A 20289-nucleotide genomic window follows, 5' to 3' on the forward strand; every position below is an offset into this window, starting at 1 on the left:
CATTGGCTGGCCTCTTAAATGCTGGCCAGCCACTGGAGAAGAGGTCCAGTCACTCCGATTATGCCCCGTCCTTTTCGGATCGGGAGGCGTGTTTTTTGCGAGAAGTCTCAGGGAGGAGACAACAGCAAAACACGCCCCCCAATCCGAAAAGGACACTCCCTTTCTCCGAGGCATTTTCTGCTGTGCCTCGGAGAAAGGCGGTGGTGTCCCGGCGTTGCTCCCTCACCTGATCTCCTACTGTACGGCAGGAGCTCTGTGCTTGGCCGCTGAGGTGACGGACCCGCGTCATGGGCAGCGTCCGTGCTCATTCCGGAACCCGGAGTCTCCGCTCTCACATCCAAGGTATCCACACAAAGGCGCTGCCCCCCACACCTGACCCCAAGCACAAAGAGCCCTGCTGAATGGGCAAAGTTTGCACTTTAATTTATATCGCCGTTTTTGACTCGGCAGCAAAACATTTAGCCAACATGGCGATCTCTATCAATTAAAAAACAAGCAGGCGTTATCAGGACTCGGTTCGCATGTAACACCAAGTTCACAATTTTCTGTTTCAAAATTTACCTGACACAAAACAAGAAACAACCACTTTTCATCCAGCAAGAAAAAAAACCGCAAACCTTTCGGTTTAATGGTGGGGACGAGAAAGCTACTCCAAAGTGATATGGCGTAGCTACGGGTTATGGTATTTTTTGTAACTTGTGCCTCAACAGGACAATATGGTGAGTTCTCTTCGGGATTACTCAGTAGAGTGAAGCAGCCTTAACACTCTTCCAGACACAGACCCCCTCTCTCGTCACAGATCGGACCTTTCGTCGAGCCCCTCACACAGCTTTCCTCCCTCCATTTCCACTTTCACCAAAGCAGACTCCTCACTCAGCACGGTCTCGGTTTGTCCGTCACCGATGTCCCTGCCTTTCCTTCCCAATGGTTAGCGGTGCTCAAAGGCGCTGCCCCCCACACCTGACCCCAAGCACAAAGAGCCCTGCTGAATGGGCAAAGTTTGCACTTTAATTTATATCGCCGTTTTTGACTCGGCAGCAAAACATTTAGCCAACATGGCGATCTCTATCAATTAAACAAGCAGGCGTTATCAGGACTCGGTTCGCATGTAACACCAAGTTCACAATTTTCTGTTTCAAAATTTACCTGACACAAAACAAGAAACAACCACTTTTCATCCAGCAAGAAAAAAAACCGCAAACCTTTCGGTTTAATGGTGGGGACGAGAAAGCTACTCCTAAGTGATATGGCGTAGCTACGGTTTATGGTATTTTTTGTAACTTGTGCCTCAACAGGACAATATGGTGAGTTCTCTTCGGGATTACTCAGTAGAGTGAAGCAGCCTTAACACTCTTCCAGATACAGACCCCCTCTTTCGTCACAGATCGGACCTTTCGTCGAGCCCCTCACACAGCTTTCCTCCCTCCATTTCCACTTTCACCAAAGCAGGCTCCTCACTCAGCACGGTCTCGGTTTGTCCGTCACCGATGTCCCTGCCTTTCCTTCCCAATGGTTAGCGGTGCTCCCGGGCTTGTATATAGATAGAATAGGCGGGAGAGGCAGTGGTATGAGTTTAGCACCCTAAAACACGAGGTGGACACTAGTTGCCGATCCTTGGAGTGGGTCTAGGCCTCCAAAATATAGAATGGTGTCCACAGCGCCTCTACATACCTCAAATCTGACGGGCGCGTGCACCTCGAAACGCACCTATCCGATGTTTCAGATCAGACCGGTCCTGCGACTTCACTCCTCTAGAGGGCGCTGTTCCTTTGTTGTTTGATCCTAAGAGCTACAAAGCTAAACATACACTTATGTGCATTAGGATAACAGTTAAGTGCCAGGGCCACGGAAATTATGCGACAGGGGGCAACCAAACTATGTGTCGGGAATTACTTAATTATGCGCCAATAAAAGGCAAAATATATTGTGGCACATTTTGTAAAAGTATTGCCTCACATATTTTACATTGTTTATATATGTTAACACTTACGGTTTCATTCACATCATTCGAACCAGTCGGACACCCAAATACAGCAACAAGCAACGAATGACGACCAGTCATACTTTGCAAGGGCCTTCCACTGAGCAGCAACACGGGTTGCGGCGTTTTAGTAACCTGATCCGTTTGGCCTAGAAACAGGTTTTTTTTTTTTAAATCAGCAGATTATGCAGCAGGTGATGAATTATGTGGCAAAACCATAATTACGTAGAAAACGTTGCAGCCGCAAAATCCCAGCATTTCAGTGACCCAGATTATATATAGCACGCTTCATAAAGTGCAGACTTTGAATGAAGATATCATTGTAAACTAGCATAGTGAATTAAATAGTTTATGCCGAGATCTATGTAGAACTGCTAGCGCAAAGTTTTCAGTTCGAGAAAAGAGGATTGGGCCTTTCATCTATCCGAAGGTCGATATAACGAGCATCCATTTTGATTCAAGGAAATAACCCTTTACAAAAATGTTAAAAGTTAAGTGCTTTCTATAAATTATTTACACTCCTAGAAATCTATTTTATCTCCTACATTTAAAAGCAAATTAGTAAAATGCACCCATTTCACAGGTACATTTAAAACCCGCCTGTTTTAGAGTACCGAAACAGCAAAAGGAAAGGCACCGACCTGAGGCTAAGCAGAGGCACTTTAATAGAATTTTAGTAAAATTATATATTTATAGAAAATTTCTATATAACCAGTCTTAAGGTGCTAATCACTAATAGACCCCACAGATCCTTTCCCATGGACATAAAATAAATGACAGTAAGAAGTACGAGCGCGCCTTTTCTTAGTCCTATGCTAAATGCCTCAGGTGAACTCAAAATTATTAGTTTCAATGTAAAACTGTAGGATTCTTCACAAGGACCGGTCAGCTCTCACTGTCCCCACCCCAATTTGTGCCGGAAACATGCTGCGCATGCGCACTGAATACAGCACTGGACGTTGGTGATCTGCCAGGAACGATAGTGATCGAGACAATCAAACTCCCTCCACGTGACTTTGGATTGGAGGTTCTTCAACTGAGGACATTCTACAGCACACTTTACACTTTTGAAGCACAAAGTGCCCTGTGAGGCGAGAATAGAGATGAGGGTGCACTATTCTCCCACACACGACACCTGGGAGGAGGGTTGTTATCTCCAGGTATATGGCACCTGAGTGGGGCTCACTTCGTGCACCAGTCCAACAGACAGTGAACCTAGAAGGACAAAGGGCTCTAGAGTAGCTGCACTTCGAGGGGCCTTGGGCGTCCATGCCTAGCAGCTTGATACCACATGTCGAATTAGCGGGCATTTCCCATCATCAAAGTCATCTCTAAATGTACATGGCGGTCTACACTCCATATTATTTTTAAGATCATTGTATGTCTTTCCTTGCGATGCTCTACAAGTCAGCCCCACAGTACGCTTTTAAAAGAACAAACCACGTGCACATGCACCTCAGATAGATCTTAAACAGTTGTAATGGTTCATCAACTATACTCAAAACTAAAATTACCTTCTACAGGACACATTAGACAGAGCTCAGTGCAGACAAACGAAACCGTCCAAACATGCCATATGGTTTCCAAAAGCGCTTACCACCACCAATGACTACCCAAGCCTTCAAAACACCGTGTTAGATACAACACCTCACACACATCCAAAAAATGTAAATGTGAACGGGTGTAGAACTTAGGTGGATATCGACGTGCCCACAGCAGCATTCACCCATTACCCTGTACCATCCATCATCAGAGGTGGCCAAGAAGTACACGGGCAGAGCCGAGAGTCTGGCTCGGCTCTGAGAGCCCTGGTATGAGTAGAGCCATGAAAATATTTGGCAAGTGAACCGTGCCACAAACATCAACAAGCATTTACAATGCAACGGTCTCGGCATTGTTAAAGTTAGAGCTATTGGAATTGCTCATGACATTATTTTTGTTTATGTTTTTAAAACATGTAAAGAAACGGCATTGTTATTTACAATGTCAATAGCTTAATCTGTGTGTGGGTGCAAATGCACTAGGTCTCGCATTGGAGAGTGATTAAGCTATTGACATTGTAAATAACAATGCCGTTTCTTGAAATGTTTTAAAAACAAAAACATAAACAAAAATAATGTCATGAGCAATGCCAATAGCTCTAACTTTACCAATGCCGAGACCATTGCATTGTAAATGCTTGTTGTAGATGGTAAGCCAGTAAGACTTTCTGTGAGGTAAGATGGCAACATCTTCAGATGGAAGTTGAATATGAATTGCCACAGTGTCAGATTGAAGCCCTTCTGCACAACTGCCTATTGCTTGTCAAATTGTGATTTAGGGGCACTTAACTTAGTGGATAAAAGGTATTTCCAGAGGTGTTTGTGTCATGGCTCCATCCATTCTCTTGCCTTTTTAATTCCAGGATGCCTTATTCCTCATGATCGTCTTAATCTGGCAGTCTTGTATAAATTAATGTTGATGTTAACTTTTTGCATACGTTCAATTATGGCCTATTTGAGAGGATTCAGTTGCAGTTTTCAATTCAGGATCATACATCGCTGATAACAATTTTCTTTGCCAACATATTAATAAGTATAGATTCACATAACCAATATACTAGAAGTTCTATGAAACCCTTAAATGCAGTACTCCAAGCGCCCCTCACATATAAGCTCAGATCAAGGACGGCAACAGGCCTAAAAGATTGCTTCTTTTGTAATATCAGAGCCCTCACCTTCACATCCTCTCGATTCATAAATATAATTGATTTCAGTGGTTGGTGTATTGTGATACTTGCTTCCCTGTTTGTCATCCCATTCAAAATTGTCTGGTCCAAATTTTTTTTTTTTTTAAATGTTATTCTATGGCAGTACTGAAGCTTCCTGTGCTATTTGGCCCACCTTGGTTTTCTTTATACTTTACGACTATATTGAAGTTGCTGATGCATTGAAGGAAGGTTCCGGTTTTTATATATGTCCCCTTCTGTAATAATGCAGACTTTCTACAAATTGTGGGTGGAAATGCTTGAATTAATTAATTTTCTATTGCTCTATTTGGATCACCGTTCACTGTTAGTCAATGAAAGAAAATGTTTCTAGCCTATTGACTGTTAGGCACCATGGAATAATAGAATGTGTGTTGCCCAATGGCACAAACTACAGAACAGACAAACTCTGTATGTCAGCATCCTAAATTGATCTACTAGAGCAGAGCGAGTGATCGTTTTGTGACTTTTTAAGCAGGCATTGTTTCTGAAGTTTGGACTAGGATTTTTGCACCCTCCGCTTTGCTGTTGGTGGATTAGAGGGAATTAAGTAGAATTTTTTTGTTACCATCCAGTTGCAAATCCTGAAGTTGTTTGTTATACCAAATGCTTTGTTTGGGTGATAGTGCTGTTGTAAAATGTGCCTAATTCTGTGAAAAAACAGTGTGTCTGACCCTAGCTGCCGCTGTTTACTAGCATGACCTGGGTTCTAGCTTCCAAATTTTAATATGTCAGAGAGAATAGATGCTACACCACTTGTATTGCAGCAATTTATATTCAACAGTTTCACTAATTTAGCTGTTTAACTACTGGCAAAAAAAATAAGTTGTTCATATTTTAGTAGTTCAGCTGGGAAGTTGTAAAGTCACCTGGGGTCTTGGAGTGATCTGACCATGTTGCCATTCTTCGTATAAATGGGCCTTCTGATTTCAGTGCCAGACTTTCATATTGAGAAAACCATAGATCTTAAACATTAAACTGTGGGAAGTTTTTACATATGTCACAGGTGTGAAGCTGGGTATACATTTAAATGTAACCTGCCGGTCAAAAAATACACTCCTGGCATGGCAAAAGAAAATTTGCATTCTCCGCAGTTCATTGCAATTGGAGAGGAGCATGAGTAAGCACTTCCAGTGAACCAGTACCATCTGGTAGCCTGATGTTAGACTTGTCCAGTGCTATTCTAGACTAGCATCTCTTTCAGAACTGACCAGGGATGCATCAGTACAGAAATAGTATTTAAGGCTTCCTGTTCATGACTTCTATGAAGTAACTACTCGCCTCATAAAGTTTAAACTGTTACTTCATTGATGATTCCCTTTCTGGGGTTGATCTACATCTTGGACATGTTAGTCACATTGGCAGAACCAAATTTAAAATTGAAGGCTAAAGTTTGGGGAAGTTGGAAGTGTGAGCTTCTCTTGGCTGGCTCCCCAAGTACATAAACTTGAGATGGTACGAAGAAGACTGAATATTTGAACTGTTGACATAAATAGGATTGATTGTGGCTAAAATGATGAATTCCCATTGGGTGTGTTCTATTCAAAATATTCTATTCTACCAGTCTGTAAAAGCGAGAAGGTAAAATGGGCCTACCCTGCTGCCAGAAGTTCTTTACTGTGGTATGGTTGAGTAAAATCTAGCATGGTATTTGTCTTTTAACAAATAACACTATCTATAATTAAATTGAATATAGATTGATACTTCATTACATACTGTTATTGTCTGTTTGAAATTAATTTGTGCAGTTTGAGTTTTTGTTTTTTTAATGGTGTCGGTCATTAAAAACACACGTCTATTCCATTGTGATTCCACTAAATTGCCTTTGCAGAATAAAAACGACTGTCATTTGTTCAAACTGTATATAAAAACAGTATTATCCTAAAATATCACTGCAAAAGAACTCCTGGCTCATTTCTATAAGTATCCCCAAGTTTAAACCCAACCCTTTGCTTTTTGATGTGGCTCCTCAGTGGCATAAGCTCTATATAAAAACATAACTCAAGGAATGTATTCTCATGCTGGATTCAAGTTGCAAAGTTGTAGCATTGTAGGTGCAATGTATATATATTTTTTTTTGATTTGCAGTGAGTAAGCAAAATGGAGTTAAAAATCACTGGAACATAGATTAGAGATTTAGAATCTTTGAAGTATGTTCTTTTAGGAGATAGTAGCTTTTAAGACCCTTTTCATTCAAGCTATTTCTTTTTTATGTTCCCCAGTGGATATGCAGCTGATGAAATTACCCACTGCATTCGACCACAGGATATCAAAGAAAGAAGAGCTGTCATTATACTACGAAAGTAAGTTTATCTCTACTAAGTTTATCTCTTTTTGTTGCAAAAAATGGGCAGAAAGTAACTATTGAGCTATCTGTCAGTAAACGGCCATTGTGTACAATGCCAATACTTGGAGTTGGCTTTGGGTCAGACTGTTGCTTTCCATTTTTTGGCTTTCTTGCCAGTCTCATTTGCTTGGTTCTTTATTCAATGGCTTTCTTTTACCTTCTTGTGTTTGTCCCACTCCAGTAGCATTATATTATTAGAGACAATGGTCCCTGTCCTGGAAAATATAAAACCATAACCACAAAACTGCAATCAGCGTTGGGTGTATTATTGTCCCAATGAAACATATTGTATTTATATACCTATTCAATAAACATGAGAAAACATAGTAACATATAGTGAGCAGAAAGTGAAGGGGTTCTGGAAACCAAAAGATTTCCTGACCTCACTGATTACAGTAGTCACGATAGTAAGAACATCTTGTACTCCACAACAATAAAAAAATTAAGAGTTGGAGTTAAGATGTAGTTTTCGAAACCCACCCCAGTAGAATAACCGCTTTACCATCTTTCTGATTGAATGACTTCTATTCTTAGACATTCCACTCCATGAAAGTTTGTATTTTCTTGCCCTCTTCCCTATATGCTGTTCCCCACACCCTTACTGATCCTGCTTAACTTTTTTTTGTCACTTATGTTTTTTTAACATCGCTGCTCACCCCTCTCCATTTTCTACCACACAGCTCTTCCCAGAAGTGTACCCCAAATCAACTCCTCACCCCCCCCCCCCCTTTTCCTGCAGCAGATGAATTCAAAATATTAAGGATTTTAAGCCCTCGTCAGAAGCGCTCCAATTTGTGCCTTATGTAAATTAATTTACCATTTGTTCCTGCTCCACACTGACTGGCCTGTGCACTCCTGTGTTGCTCAAAGTGCCAGCAGCCAGACTTTGAGATGTGTTTTTTTTTTTTTTAAAGTTGACCCTCGCCATTTTCTGTCAATTGCAGCTCCTAACCCCTGTCTTTCCAGTCCCTGCTTTTTCATATGAGAGCCTGTATTGAGGCTGAAAAAGATTGCATTATGTAGCAATAGATTCTTGGGATTATGGCCAGAAATATCCTGCTATTCCTCCTCTGTGACTCTCCCACGCCAAGGTTGTGCTTAAACCATCATCCGTAAAAGCCTATTACTTTTTCAGAAGTAGTCAGGTAAAAAAGCTTCTTAGGGGAATCTCTTCTACTTTGAGGATTGACATCCGGAACACCCGCCCTGAGGCACTTATTCATTGCATCACTTTCCACGGGCAGGCTACCTCTTTCTCATCACCCATACGAAATGCTGTTCTTGACCATCTCAAGCGTCCTTTGAAAACAATGTGCAGGGAGAAGTCTCGCCTTGTGTAGGTGGCATCTGCAGACTACAGCCCTCCAGTTGCTGCTCCATGGTAGGGTCACTGTGCTGCAATTGTTGCCATAACATGTTTCAGTCCCTACCACCAATATGACCTCTCTGATGCAGTTCACTTGGATGGACATGAAGTGGCCACAAAGTTATCAATTAGAACCAATTGAAATCCAGTGAGCGCTCCTGAGCAGCTATTTGCATATTACTTTCCAAATTTGTTTATATATTGTTTCTTTGATTCCACATGCATTTTTGGAATTAAAAGCTAAAAATGGGAACAATCGGTGCAGTTAGAGGTTCGCATCTGCAGACCTCAAAGCACCTCCTAATACAACCCATTATCCAAAAGAAACGTATCCCGCATTTTACAACAAGTTTGTTGTAAATGAAAGTGCTAGAAGACATTATGGATTTCATGCCTTCAAAAAAAGTGCTGTCTAAACCATCACCTTAGAATGCTCAGCTGTCCAAGCATGAGAAATGCCTTGATATCTTAGTAATGGATAGCCAAGCACAAGGTACCCCAAAAATCTTTTTTGTAGCCACTAAGTGGTAACGTAAATTATTTTGTGCTTCCTGTGTCCTCAAGCATTTATTTTGTACACTTTTGCAAAGTTTTAGGTAGAAGCCTACCAGGCAGCGTAGCTGTCTTGTTTGCTAAAGACGTCTTGGGGAAATTCTGAAAGCTGAACTAAGAATGAATTCCACCCATTGCTTACCATTGGCTTTGTGGTTTATGGCTTACATTTGCTTGCTTTTTATTTTCTCACCTTATTTGTTTTAGGCTGTCCAGTATGTCTTGGTCACTCCCATGGAGCATAGCCTGTTTACTGTTTTGTTCCACGAGTGCTTGCTTTCTGTATACAGGTCTTTAAAATGTGTTCTTATTTTGTCTCATTTGCCGTGCATTCAAAGACAGAGGTCAAATGTTAGGCTCTGTCTTCCTAAGGAGCTTGGTGTTTACTTTTCTTTCTCTTGCCTTCAAAGTGAGAGGATTTATGTGACAATCTGAGTGTGTGAAAGGAAATGCTTTTTCTAGAAAACAACAAAATTTAAATGTGTAAATGAAAATTTACAAATATTTCAGAATATACCAGAATCGGGAAAGCGCAAAGCAAAAACATTTTTTGTAATTCTAAAGCGTGCTGGAAAGATTTTAATATGAACAAAACAAATAAATACACTAGATCATGCCATTTCTGCACCGTATTGTTTCTCATGTTTAGTTTTATCAGTAAAACTGTATGTCTATGCAAATGTAATGGTTATTTAAATTGAAAATTTGGGGGGAAATGGTGCATTTTACAACACATTTGTCATTATATATTAAATTGTATTAGCTTTTAAAGCATAGTAAACAATGACCTTACTATGCACCAGGATACAACAATCTTTTGTCAATCTTCACTGATTTACAATCTTCAATGATTCCCTCACTACTACCCTCCAACAGTGCCTCTCATCTCTCCATAGCCCCACTGTCACATGTATTTAATTTATTTTATAGCACCTCCCATACCACTGTAGGGTGTAATAGCACTTTACATCACACACAAGGAGAGACCATGAATCATAAGTGTGTAAATCAGTGAATAGAAAATGTTACATAAGGCGAAGGGGACTACAAGGTGTAGGATTCACATGTCATCCATACTGGTAGGTATTTTTTAAGAGTGCTTGGTCTGGAGAAGCAGAAACTCAGGATTCAGAATATAACACAGGGATTAGCATTGATTTTAATTTTTTTTTGTTGTTGAAAATATCTTTATTGCGCATCAGACAAAAGCAATCACATTTACATCCGGTATCCATGTGTCCTCTGTGCATTTTACGGTAAACAAAAACCAAAAGGTCTACAATCTGATATCAAAGTGACAAAGATCCACCACCTCAGCAATGCGCCACTGCATTTCCAACATTGTCAATGAGTGTAAGCAAACGAGACCAGTAGCCCGCACCCTGAGTGGTTTGTCATGCACCTACAGAGAGCAGAACAGTACAATACTCAATATAGCCCTACCCCACAACCACCCCCCTCCCCCCAACCCAAAACTAACTAAAAACATTGGTGCCGTTTCACGGGTGAAGCACCCCCTCCGATGTAGTAGCGGCAGGTGTCCACCCAGCTCTGTTGCCCCCAGCTTGGGGGGGGGGGGGGGGGGTCTGTACCGAGGGGGAGGGGGAGGAGGAAGGGGAAGGGGGAGAGGCAGGGGCGGGGGGGAAGAAACTGGGGGGGGGGGCAAAGGTCACATAAAGGGAAGGCAGAAGAGGGGACAGGGAGGCTAATCCCCCCCCGGAGCGGGGGGGAGGGGGGAGGAAAGGCCAGTTCACGGAGGGAGCCAGGAGGGAACCCCACACCCAGGAAGCATTGATTTTAATAATAAGGATTTATTTCTACCCAAACAAACCGTTTTAGCAGCATCTGGATAATGAAAGACTGGGAAAAAGCATAACTTACTAACTTGTACTGTGCAGTTTGCCTGCAGCTCTTTGATGGCAGTTCATAGCTCACTGTGCTAGACTACGATTGGAACTTGTGAGCTATGCTTAAAATCTGACATGGATCTGACCCTCCAAGACTGACATTAAAGAACCTTGCTGTACCCGGGCAGGGAAGCTGAAAAGAGTCCTACTATGGCAATTCCCATACAAGTATGTTAATAGTGCATGGGGTTAAATGAGGTGAAGTTTCACAAACCTAATCAATTTAAGAAACTGAGATTTTGTGTTGGTCTTAAATATTCCCAACACTACATGTGTTCTTCTAACTCCGTTTCTGCTAACAATGATAAGAAGCTATTGTTTTTGTGCTTTTCTTAGGTTTGCTCTGTCTGAAGTAGACCCTAAAGCCTTTTTCCTTCAAACATGCTTATTCATCAGAAACATGCAACACGTCAGCCTTGGTGGTGATCTCCACCTGACACCAGTTTTCTCCACCGCTGCACCTTCTACGCCTCATCTGTATACATTCTATCTTCCAAGTTCTATAATCAAAAGCCCACTGAAATAGAACTCATTCCTAACTCCTTACTAAGAATTATCAGTAAATGTGTTTTACATTCATATAACCAAATTCAATAACCGCTTACCTGACAGTAAGTAATACTTAAATGGATAAATATTTAACACTTAGTTAAGTATAAGTGCCATCTGTGAGTGAACATTTTGGTTGTCCTATTGTTGGACCTGCAATGGGCAAGCCCAGCACAAAGGGGGGTAGCTTGGCTCGAGTGACAAGGCGGTAGAAGGCTGTTGTGTTAAGCCGGCTATGACCAAATAATAACTCCCTGCACACCACATAAAAAGAAGGACACCAAACCACTGTTATAGAAAAATACGTTTCGTTTATGTAAAAGTTCTCTGGGTTGGAAGAAGTTCAATTAGTTCATCACATTCACCTTTCTTACATGGGTTTGATTAGCTGTGTACTGGTTGAGTAGGATTAAATGGTTGGACTCTAATAAATAAATATACTGGATAAATATCAAGATTCAATACATTTGGAATAAATATCAGCAATGACTGGAATAAATATCAGCAAAACATCACAGTTGCATAGCAAGTTAGATACCGATCGTTTCACATAAATATCTCAGGGTCATACTGGTTTCGCTGCCACCAATTAATCACTTTCAGGGTAAACACATTTAGATTGCCATTTAATGCGGAATGCGCGCTCTTACAGTTTTTGAAGTGTTCACGGGTTCGGGCTCTCTGGGCACAAGATACTCGTGATAATCCTTTAGTTGCACTTAAAGCATATTGCGCGTGTATCTGGAAGATAAAGACATACAATGACTACAGCAATTACACTCCGCGGCCAGCCGGTTTAATACTACTGCGGCCGGAGGAGTCTGTGCGCTTCTGTCAACGCAGGCGGGGTCTCCGAAGGCGGCTTCAGTTCACGAGTCCTCAGACCGTCGAACGGGCTGCCGGAGGGGTCAAACTACCTGCGCGCACAGTTCAAAATTGGAGCCGCACCTCAGTCCCGGAACAATGCGGCAACTTCAGGGGAAGAGACGGTCCCACCTCACTTTAGCTGCGCCAGTAAGCGCTCCAGTCAGTATGGCCCTTCTCCCAAGGGCGAAGGGGGGTTCCAGGGGCTCCGCGATCCTCCCTCCGATCTCACTCACGGGGGGGGCTCCCGCCCACAACAACAGTCCCCAAGTCACTCGGGCAGGGCAGAGACGGTACTCTCGCCCAAATGAAGGCCAGCCTTTCCCCGCCCCAGCGCAGCACCTCACCTTCTGTCCACGATCAGCGCTTCGACGGCGGTGGGTTCGGAGACGTCCGAACGCCCGCCAGGAGGCACTTAAGTTGAAGGGGCCCTGTCAAGGGTCGCAGTCGCGATCTCACCACTGGGGGAGGCGGGGAGGCTCTAACTACGGCCAAAGTCTCTGAGGGGCAATTGGGCACTCGCTGGCCAGGCGCTGAAGGCGAGAGGTCACTGCTCGCGCTTCTGACTGGAACGCCAGTCAGGGTCCACGCCAACAACCTCGGCTGTACTTCGGCCTGCACTATCAGCTGCCTCAGGGGGGGGGGGGGGGGGGGGGGACAGGGCAGGTGTCAATCTGGTGTCAAGTCCTCTTCTATGTTTCTTCTCTTCTCCACTTTTTCTCCTCATGGCCGCCAGGGACTGGGCCTTTTATAGCCAGTGCCCTGGGGTGCCAGCACGAGCCAGAAGGTTCTAGAACCTTCCCTGGCTGTGTCAATGACATGGCCCTTCCAAGGTGTCTTTTTGGTCATTAGGAGCCACCATACTGGGCTTCCTAAGGCAGCCATTTTGTGTACTTGTAACTTCTGAGGGATTCCTGTCAGGTTTGCAGGTTACACAGAGTGCGCCAAAACCTCCAAAGGGTCAGAGGTCAGAAGGACTCCAATGGGAGTCACTCTCATAGGGGACAATGGTGTCCACCATTTTAGGGTTGACAACCTCAGTGTGTAATGCCACCGGTTCCGTCAGGCGCCTTGTACATAGGTGCCAGGAACTTGGTGAGCAACTGAGCGTCAAGGAGCATCTAGCCCCATGGGACAACACACAAAAAGGTCCTGGTAGACAAATAAAAAGCGACAAATTTTAGGAGGCACGGGGGAACAAAATAAATCATGGTGTGAGGGGACTCTCAGAAGCAGACAGGTCTAACACGCCCCCCCCCCCAAGCTGAAAGTGGGGAGAGCTACCCAACCCCTTGGGAGTCCTCAACACTAAGGCGGAAATACCTGGAGAGACCGTCTGCATTGGCGTGGTCAGCTCCGGGCCGATGTTCCACCCGAAAGTCCATTCCCTGTAGGGAGATAGACCACCTCAACAGTTTTGGGTTTTCCCCCTTCATCTGCATGAGCCAACGAAGGGGTCGGTGGTCTGTCTGAACCAGGAAGTGCGAACCAAACAGGTATGGTCGCAGCTTCTTCAGTGCCCAGACCACCGCAAAGGCTTCCCGCTCAATGGTACTCCATCTCTGTTCCCGGGGAAGTAGTCTCCGTGACAGGAAGATCACGGGCTGATCCAGACCCTCTTCATTGAGTTGCGATAGCACCGCCCCAATGCCAATGTCGGATGCATCTGTCTGAACAATGAATTCCTTCGAGAAGTCTGGAGCCTTCATAACTGGAGCGTTGCACAATGCCTGTTTCAGAGTGTCGAAGGCTCGTTGGCAAGCCTCGGTCCAGATGACTCTCCTGGGTTGCTTCTTGGCCGTGAGTTCAGTAAGGGGAGCCACGATAGTGCCATACCCCTTCACGAACCGTCTGTAGTAACCTGTGAGGCCCAGGAAGGCTCGGACCTCAGTCTGGGTCTTGGGGGGGTTCCCAGGCCACGATTGCCTCAATCTTTGCCTGAAGGGGTTGCACCGTTCCCCGGCCCACCAAGTGACCTAAGTACACCACCGACCCTGCCCAATCTGACACTTGCTGGCCTTGATCGTCAGACCAGCTTGTTCCAGGGCCTGGAGAACGTCTTGCAGGTGCTGCAAGTGATCCTCCCAACTGCTACTGAAGACAGCAATGTCGTCAAGGTAAGCAGCAGAGAAGGATTCCTTCCCAGTGAGGATCATGTTCACCAGCCGCTGGAAGGTTGCAGGAGCGTTCTTGAGCCCAAAGGGCATCACACAGAACTGGTAGTGTCCATCAGGTGTGGAGAAGGCTGACCTTTCCCTCGCTCCACCAGTCATAGGAATCTGCCAGTACCCTGCTGTGAGGTCCATGGTACTCAGATATTGGGCAGCTCCCAACCGGTCAATTAGTTCATCCGCCCGAGGGATCGGATGAGCATCGGTCTTCGTGACCGAATTAAGTCCTCGATAGTCCACGCAGAATCGCAATTCTGGCGTGGTGCCAGGTGGTGCAGCTTTAGGAACTAAAACCACCGGGCTAGACCAAGGGCTATTTGAAGGTTCAATAACTCCGAGCTCCAGCATCTTAGCTACTTCACTTCGGATGCTGGCCTTCACCTTGTCTGACAGCCGGTAAGACTTAGACTTCACAGGTGGGCTGTCGCCGGTGTCCACGTCATGAACACACAGATGGGTCTTACCCGGGACAAGGGAGAACAGAGGAGAGAATGACCCCAGGACCTGGCGGCATTCCTCCTGCTGCTCCGGAGTTAGGGATGGTGAGAGTTTCACTCCCTCCAATGACCCATCCTTTTCTTGAGACGCCAACAGGTCGGGGAGAGGCTCAGTGTCCTCTTCCTCCGATCCATCAGTCACCAGGATCAACATGACTTCGGGCCTCTCATAGTGGGGCTTGAGGCGATTGGCATGCAGCACCCGACGTGGATGCCGTGGGGTCTTGACGTCCACCAGGTAGGTAGACTTGCCCATCTTTTCCAATACCTCATATGGGCCTGTCCAACGGTCCTGAAGAGCGCTTAGCTCTCCCGGTTCCATCACCCACACCTTCTGTCCAGGCTCCAGCTCCACTGGGTGAGCGTTGTGGTCTTACCACGCTTTCATCACTGCCTGGCTGGCTTCCAAGTTGTCAGAAGCTTGCTTCCACAACTTAGCCATTTGGCTCCGGAAGGCCAGCATATAGCTCACCACGTCCTGGGGAACTTTCCGGGGAGACTTTTCCCATGAGTCCCTCACCAGGCTGAGAGGTCCACGTACAGGGTGCCCATACAGAAGCTCGAAGGGGCTAAAGCCCACTCCCTTTTGTGGCACTTCCCTGTAGGAAAAAAGTAAGCAGGGTAGGAGGACGTCCCATTTCCTCCGCAGGCTTTCGGGTAGACTTCTGATCATACCCTTCAACGTCTTGTTGAACCTTTCCACAAGGCCATTGGCCTGTGGGTGATAAGGAGTGGTGAACCGGTAGGTCACTCCACACTCCTTCCACATTGCCCGCATGTATGCTGACATGAAGTTGGTCCCCCTATCAGACACAACTTCCTTGGGGAAACCCACTCGGGTAAAGATCCCCATCAGGGCCTTTGCCACCACCGGTGCAGTGATGGTTCTCAGAGGAATTGCCTCTGGATACCTTGTGGCATGATCCACCAGTACCAAGATAAACCTGTGACCGGATGTTGTCGGTGGATCTAAGGGCCCAGCAATGTCGATGCCCACCCTTTCAAAGGGGGTGCCAACGACGGGAAGTGGTTCCAGGGGAGCCTTCAGCTTCGTCCCTGTTTTCCCACTGGCTTGGCATGACGCACACAACCGAAAATATGCGTCGGACGCCACCCTCATTCGAGGCCAATAAAAGTGGGGGACAAGCCTGGCAAAGGTCTTGTCCTGACCCAAGTGTCCTGCCAAGGGAATCTCATGAGCCAACTCTAACAGGAAGGCTCGGTAACACTGTGGGACTACCAGGGCCCGTGACAATCCGTGCACTGGCGCCCTGGGTTCACTGTAGAGGAGGCCATCCTCCCAGTAAATACAATAGTTCCCAGACTCGTTACCCGCTGCTTGGGCTTCAGCCTGTTGCCTCAGACCCTTGAGGGTGGGACATTCCCTTTGTCCCCTGCTCAGTTCCTCCCTGGACGGACCTCCCTCCACTCGCCAATCAGCGGGGATAGGTAAGTTCTCCAACGGAACCATGTCCTCCTCCGTGGACTCCGGATCCACCTCCGTAGGTGGCCTATCCGTCTCACGGGGCACGGACGTCGAGGCAGGCTCCTCCTGTCCTCGGCATGCTCCCTCATCAGCAGCTACGGGGTGGGCCATTGTTCCAGACTCCGACCCCTGCGACTTCTCTTCCCGAGCAGTTGCCGACCTGGTACTCACACAGGCCCAATCAGGTGTACCCAGCATCTCCGAATGGGTCCGGTATTCCACCTCCTTCCTAGCATTGTGCTCCATATCATTGCTCAGCAAACAATCGACTGGCACGGCGGGGCTTACGGCGACTCGAAGTGGACCTGCAACCCCTCCCCACTCAAAGGGAACCTCGGCCACAGGATAGTGGCCCATTCTGCCGTCAGCCAGTGCGGCTGGATGAAGTACGCCCGGAACCACCTGCTCCGAGGACACCAGTTGACTCCTTACCATAGTCATACTGGCTCCTGTATCTCTCAGAGCTTCCCCCTCTATGGCCATTGATGGTGACCCACTGCCCATACTTGGTAGTATTCGAGGGCACCTGGATCTTTGGAACCATCTCCCGATCACCCAGGGACACTAAGGTGACTCCCGCCCACTCCCTTCCCTCACTTAAGGGCATCTCCTCCCCGAGCGCTACACTAGCGACTCCCGGGGCCTTTCCTCCAGCGGGAGGGGGTGGTCTCTTTGGGCATTTCGGGTCTCCTTTGTAATGTCCAATACCACCGCACTCAAAGCAATGGACAACCCTTGGCTGCTGACTCTGGCCAGGGTTAGGGTTCTTCTGCGGGTTAGCCTTAGAGTTGGAAAAGGTGTTTTTCCCCTTAAAGTTATTTTGGGGGCCTTTGGAGAACTCCTGTTTCTTGTTATCTCCCCCCTCTTTCCTTAGGGGAGCGCCCTGTCCGGACTTCTGAGAATCTCCTCCAGTCCCCTTCGTGGACACTCGGTTACTTGCCCAAATGTCCGCCTCCTCAGCAAGCTTACGGGGGCAAGTAAGTTTGCTGTCTACCAGGTGTTGCCTCAGCTCGGGAAGGCATTTCTCGAGTAGATGCTCCTTGAGGATTAAGTCATACAACCCTTGATAGTCCTCCACCTCACTACCTTGGACCCACCCTTCCAGGGCTTTCTTGGCAAAATCCAGGAAGTCAACCCAATTTTGTGAGCTCAGCTTGTGGCTACCCCTAAACCTTTGCCGGTATTTCTCCGGGGTCAACCCAAACTTCCTAATGAGCGGGGTAGTCTACCTGTTCCTCCTGGTCTAGGGCCAATAGGGCATCCCTTCCTGTCGGAGGCATGTACCGGTATAATCCACCACCCCAGTGCTTCTCATGGATCCCATGGGCTCTTAAGGAGACCTCATAGGCTGCCAGCCACTTGGCTATGTCGTCCCCAGCGGAATAACTGGCGACTACGTCCTTTGGTAAATGGGGCCTGGGCTCCCTGGCAATTTCCTTGGACTCGACACCCCCCGGAGTATTGTTAATGGTCTTGAGGTCGAGTTCTCGTAGCTTGAACTCATGTTCCATCCTCCTCCCTTCCATCTCCAGCTTGGCCAACTCCCACCTTAACTGTCTTTCCTCTCTCCTGTCGGCTAACTCGGTTTCTGATAACCCTCTTGATGACACACTACTGCCCTCCCGTGAGGCTACCTTGGGGCTGATAGAAATCGCACCCACCCCCAGGGGACATTCTGTAATCATCTCCCTGACAGTTTCCCTGTCTGATTACTCCTCCTCCACCGTTCCCTCCGTGTGTGCTTCCACCCAGGCTCGCAGACTAGTACGGAGCTCCTCTCTCTTGGCTCCTCGCCTAACGAACACTCCCCTTTCCTGACAGAACTCCCTGAGCTGTGCCACAGTATATGTCTCCAGCTCTGACATTTTGAATTCCATTTTTGTCAGTTGAAAGGGTGGACCACCACCCCGAAGTAGGTTATGAAGATAGGAACTTTCTCTGAGGATCACCTCCACCCACCTCCAGGAAAGAATTTAAAAAAACAAAATCCCAGAATTAGAAGGCCGCTGGGAGAATACTCCGGGTGTGTACCTGTGATGCACACTGAATTATTATGAGGTTCACAACGGCACGGCTCGTAATCCCAACCGCTGCCACCAATTTTATGTTGGACCTGCGATGGGCAAGCCCAGCACAAAGGGGGGTAGCTTGGCTCGAGTGACAAGGCGGTAGAAGGCTGTTGTGTTAAGCCGGCTATGACCAAATAATAACTCCCTGCACACCACATAAAAAGAAGGACACCACACCACTGTTATAGAAAAATACGTTTCGTTTATGTAAAAGTTCTCTGGGTTGGAAGAAGTTCAATTAGTTAATCACATTCACCTTTCTTACATGGGTTTGATTAGCTGTGTACTGGTTGCGTAGGAATAAATGGTTGGACTCAAATAAATATACTGGATAAATATCAGGATTCAATACATTTGGAATAAATATCAGCAATGACTGGAATAAATATCAGCAAAACATCACAGTTGCATAGCAAGTTAGATACCGATCGTTTCACATAAATATCTCAGGGTCATACTGGTATCGCTGCCACCAATTAATCACTTTCAGGGTAAACACATTTAGATTGCCATTTAATGCGGAATGCGCGCTCTTACAGTTTTTGAAGTGTTCACGGGTTCGGGCTCTCTGGGCACAAGATACTCGTGATAATCCTTTAGTTGCACTTAAAGCATATTACGCGTGTATCTGGAAGATAAAGACATACAATGACTACGGCAATTACACTCCGCGGCCAGCCGGTTTAATACTGCTGCGGCCGGAGGAGTCTGTGCGCTTCTGTCAACGCAGGCGGGGTCTCCGAAGGCAGCTTCAGTTCACGAGTCCTCAGACCGTCGAACGGGCTGCCGGAGGGGTCAAACTACCTGCGCGCACAGTTCAAAATTGGAGCCGCACCTCAGTCCCGGAACAATGCGGCAACTTCAGGGGAAGAGACGGTCCCACCTCACTTTAGCTGCGCCAGTAAGCGCTCCAGTCAGTATGGCCCTTCTCCCAAGGGCGAAGGGGGGTTCCAGGGGCTCCGCGATCCTCCCTCCGATCTCACTCACGGGGGGGCTCCCGCCCACAACAACAGTCCCCAAGTCAGTCGGGCAGGGCAGAGACGGTACTCTCGCCCAAATGAAGGCCAGCCTTTCCCCGCCCCAGCGCAGCACCTCACCTTCTGTCCACGATCAGCGCTTCGACGGCGGTGGGTTCGGAGACGTCCGAACGCCCGCCAGGAGGCACTTAAGTTGAAGGGGCCCTGTCAAGGGTCGCAGTCGCGATCTCACCACTGGGGAAGGCGGGGAGGCTCTAACTATGGCCAAAGTCTCTGAGGGGCAATTGGGCACTCGCTGAAGGCGAGAGGTCACTGCTCGCGCTTCTGACTGGAACGCCAGTCAGGGTCCACGCCAACAACCTCGGCTGTACTTCGGCCTGCGCTATCAGCTGCCTCGGGGGGGGGGGGGGGGGGGGGATGATAACAGGGCAGGTGTCAATCTGGTGTCAAGTCCTCTTCTATGTTTCTTCTCTTCTCCACTTTTTCTCCTCATGGCCGCCAGGGACTGGGCCTTTTATAGCCAGTGCCCTGGGGTGCCCGCACGAGCCAGAAGGTTCTAGAACCTTCCCTGGCTGTGTCAATGACATGGCCCTTCCAAGGTGTCTTTTTGGTCATTAGGAGCCACCATACTGGGCTTCCTAAGGCAGCCATTTTGTGTACTTGTAACTTCTGAGGGATTCCTGTCAGGTTTGCAGGTTACACAGAGTGTGCCAAAACCTCCAAAGGGTCAGAGGTCAGAAGGACTCCAATGGGAGTCACTCTCATAGGGGACAATGG

General features: G+C 46.8%; 1 protein-coding gene across 1 annotated transcript in view; it reads left to right on the plus strand.

The window, feature by feature from the left end:
- The window catches only part of ALKBH5 (alkB homolog 5, RNA demethylase), a 115917-nt gene that overhangs the window by 50400 nt on the left and 45228 nt on the right, over positions 1-20289 (plus strand). The window contains exon 2 of the mRNA XM_085628971.1: positions 6950-7030. Within this exon, the coding sequence (XP_085485097.1) occupies positions 6950-7030 (81 nt within the window). The remainder of the gene's footprint in view (positions 1-6949; positions 7031-20289) is intronic.

The sequence above is a fragment of the Triturus cristatus genome, chromosome 10 (assembly GCF_964204655.1).
Source record: "Triturus cristatus chromosome 10, aTriCri1.1, whole genome shotgun sequence".
NCBI lineage: Eukaryota > Metazoa > Chordata > Amphibia > Caudata > Salamandridae > Triturus > Triturus cristatus.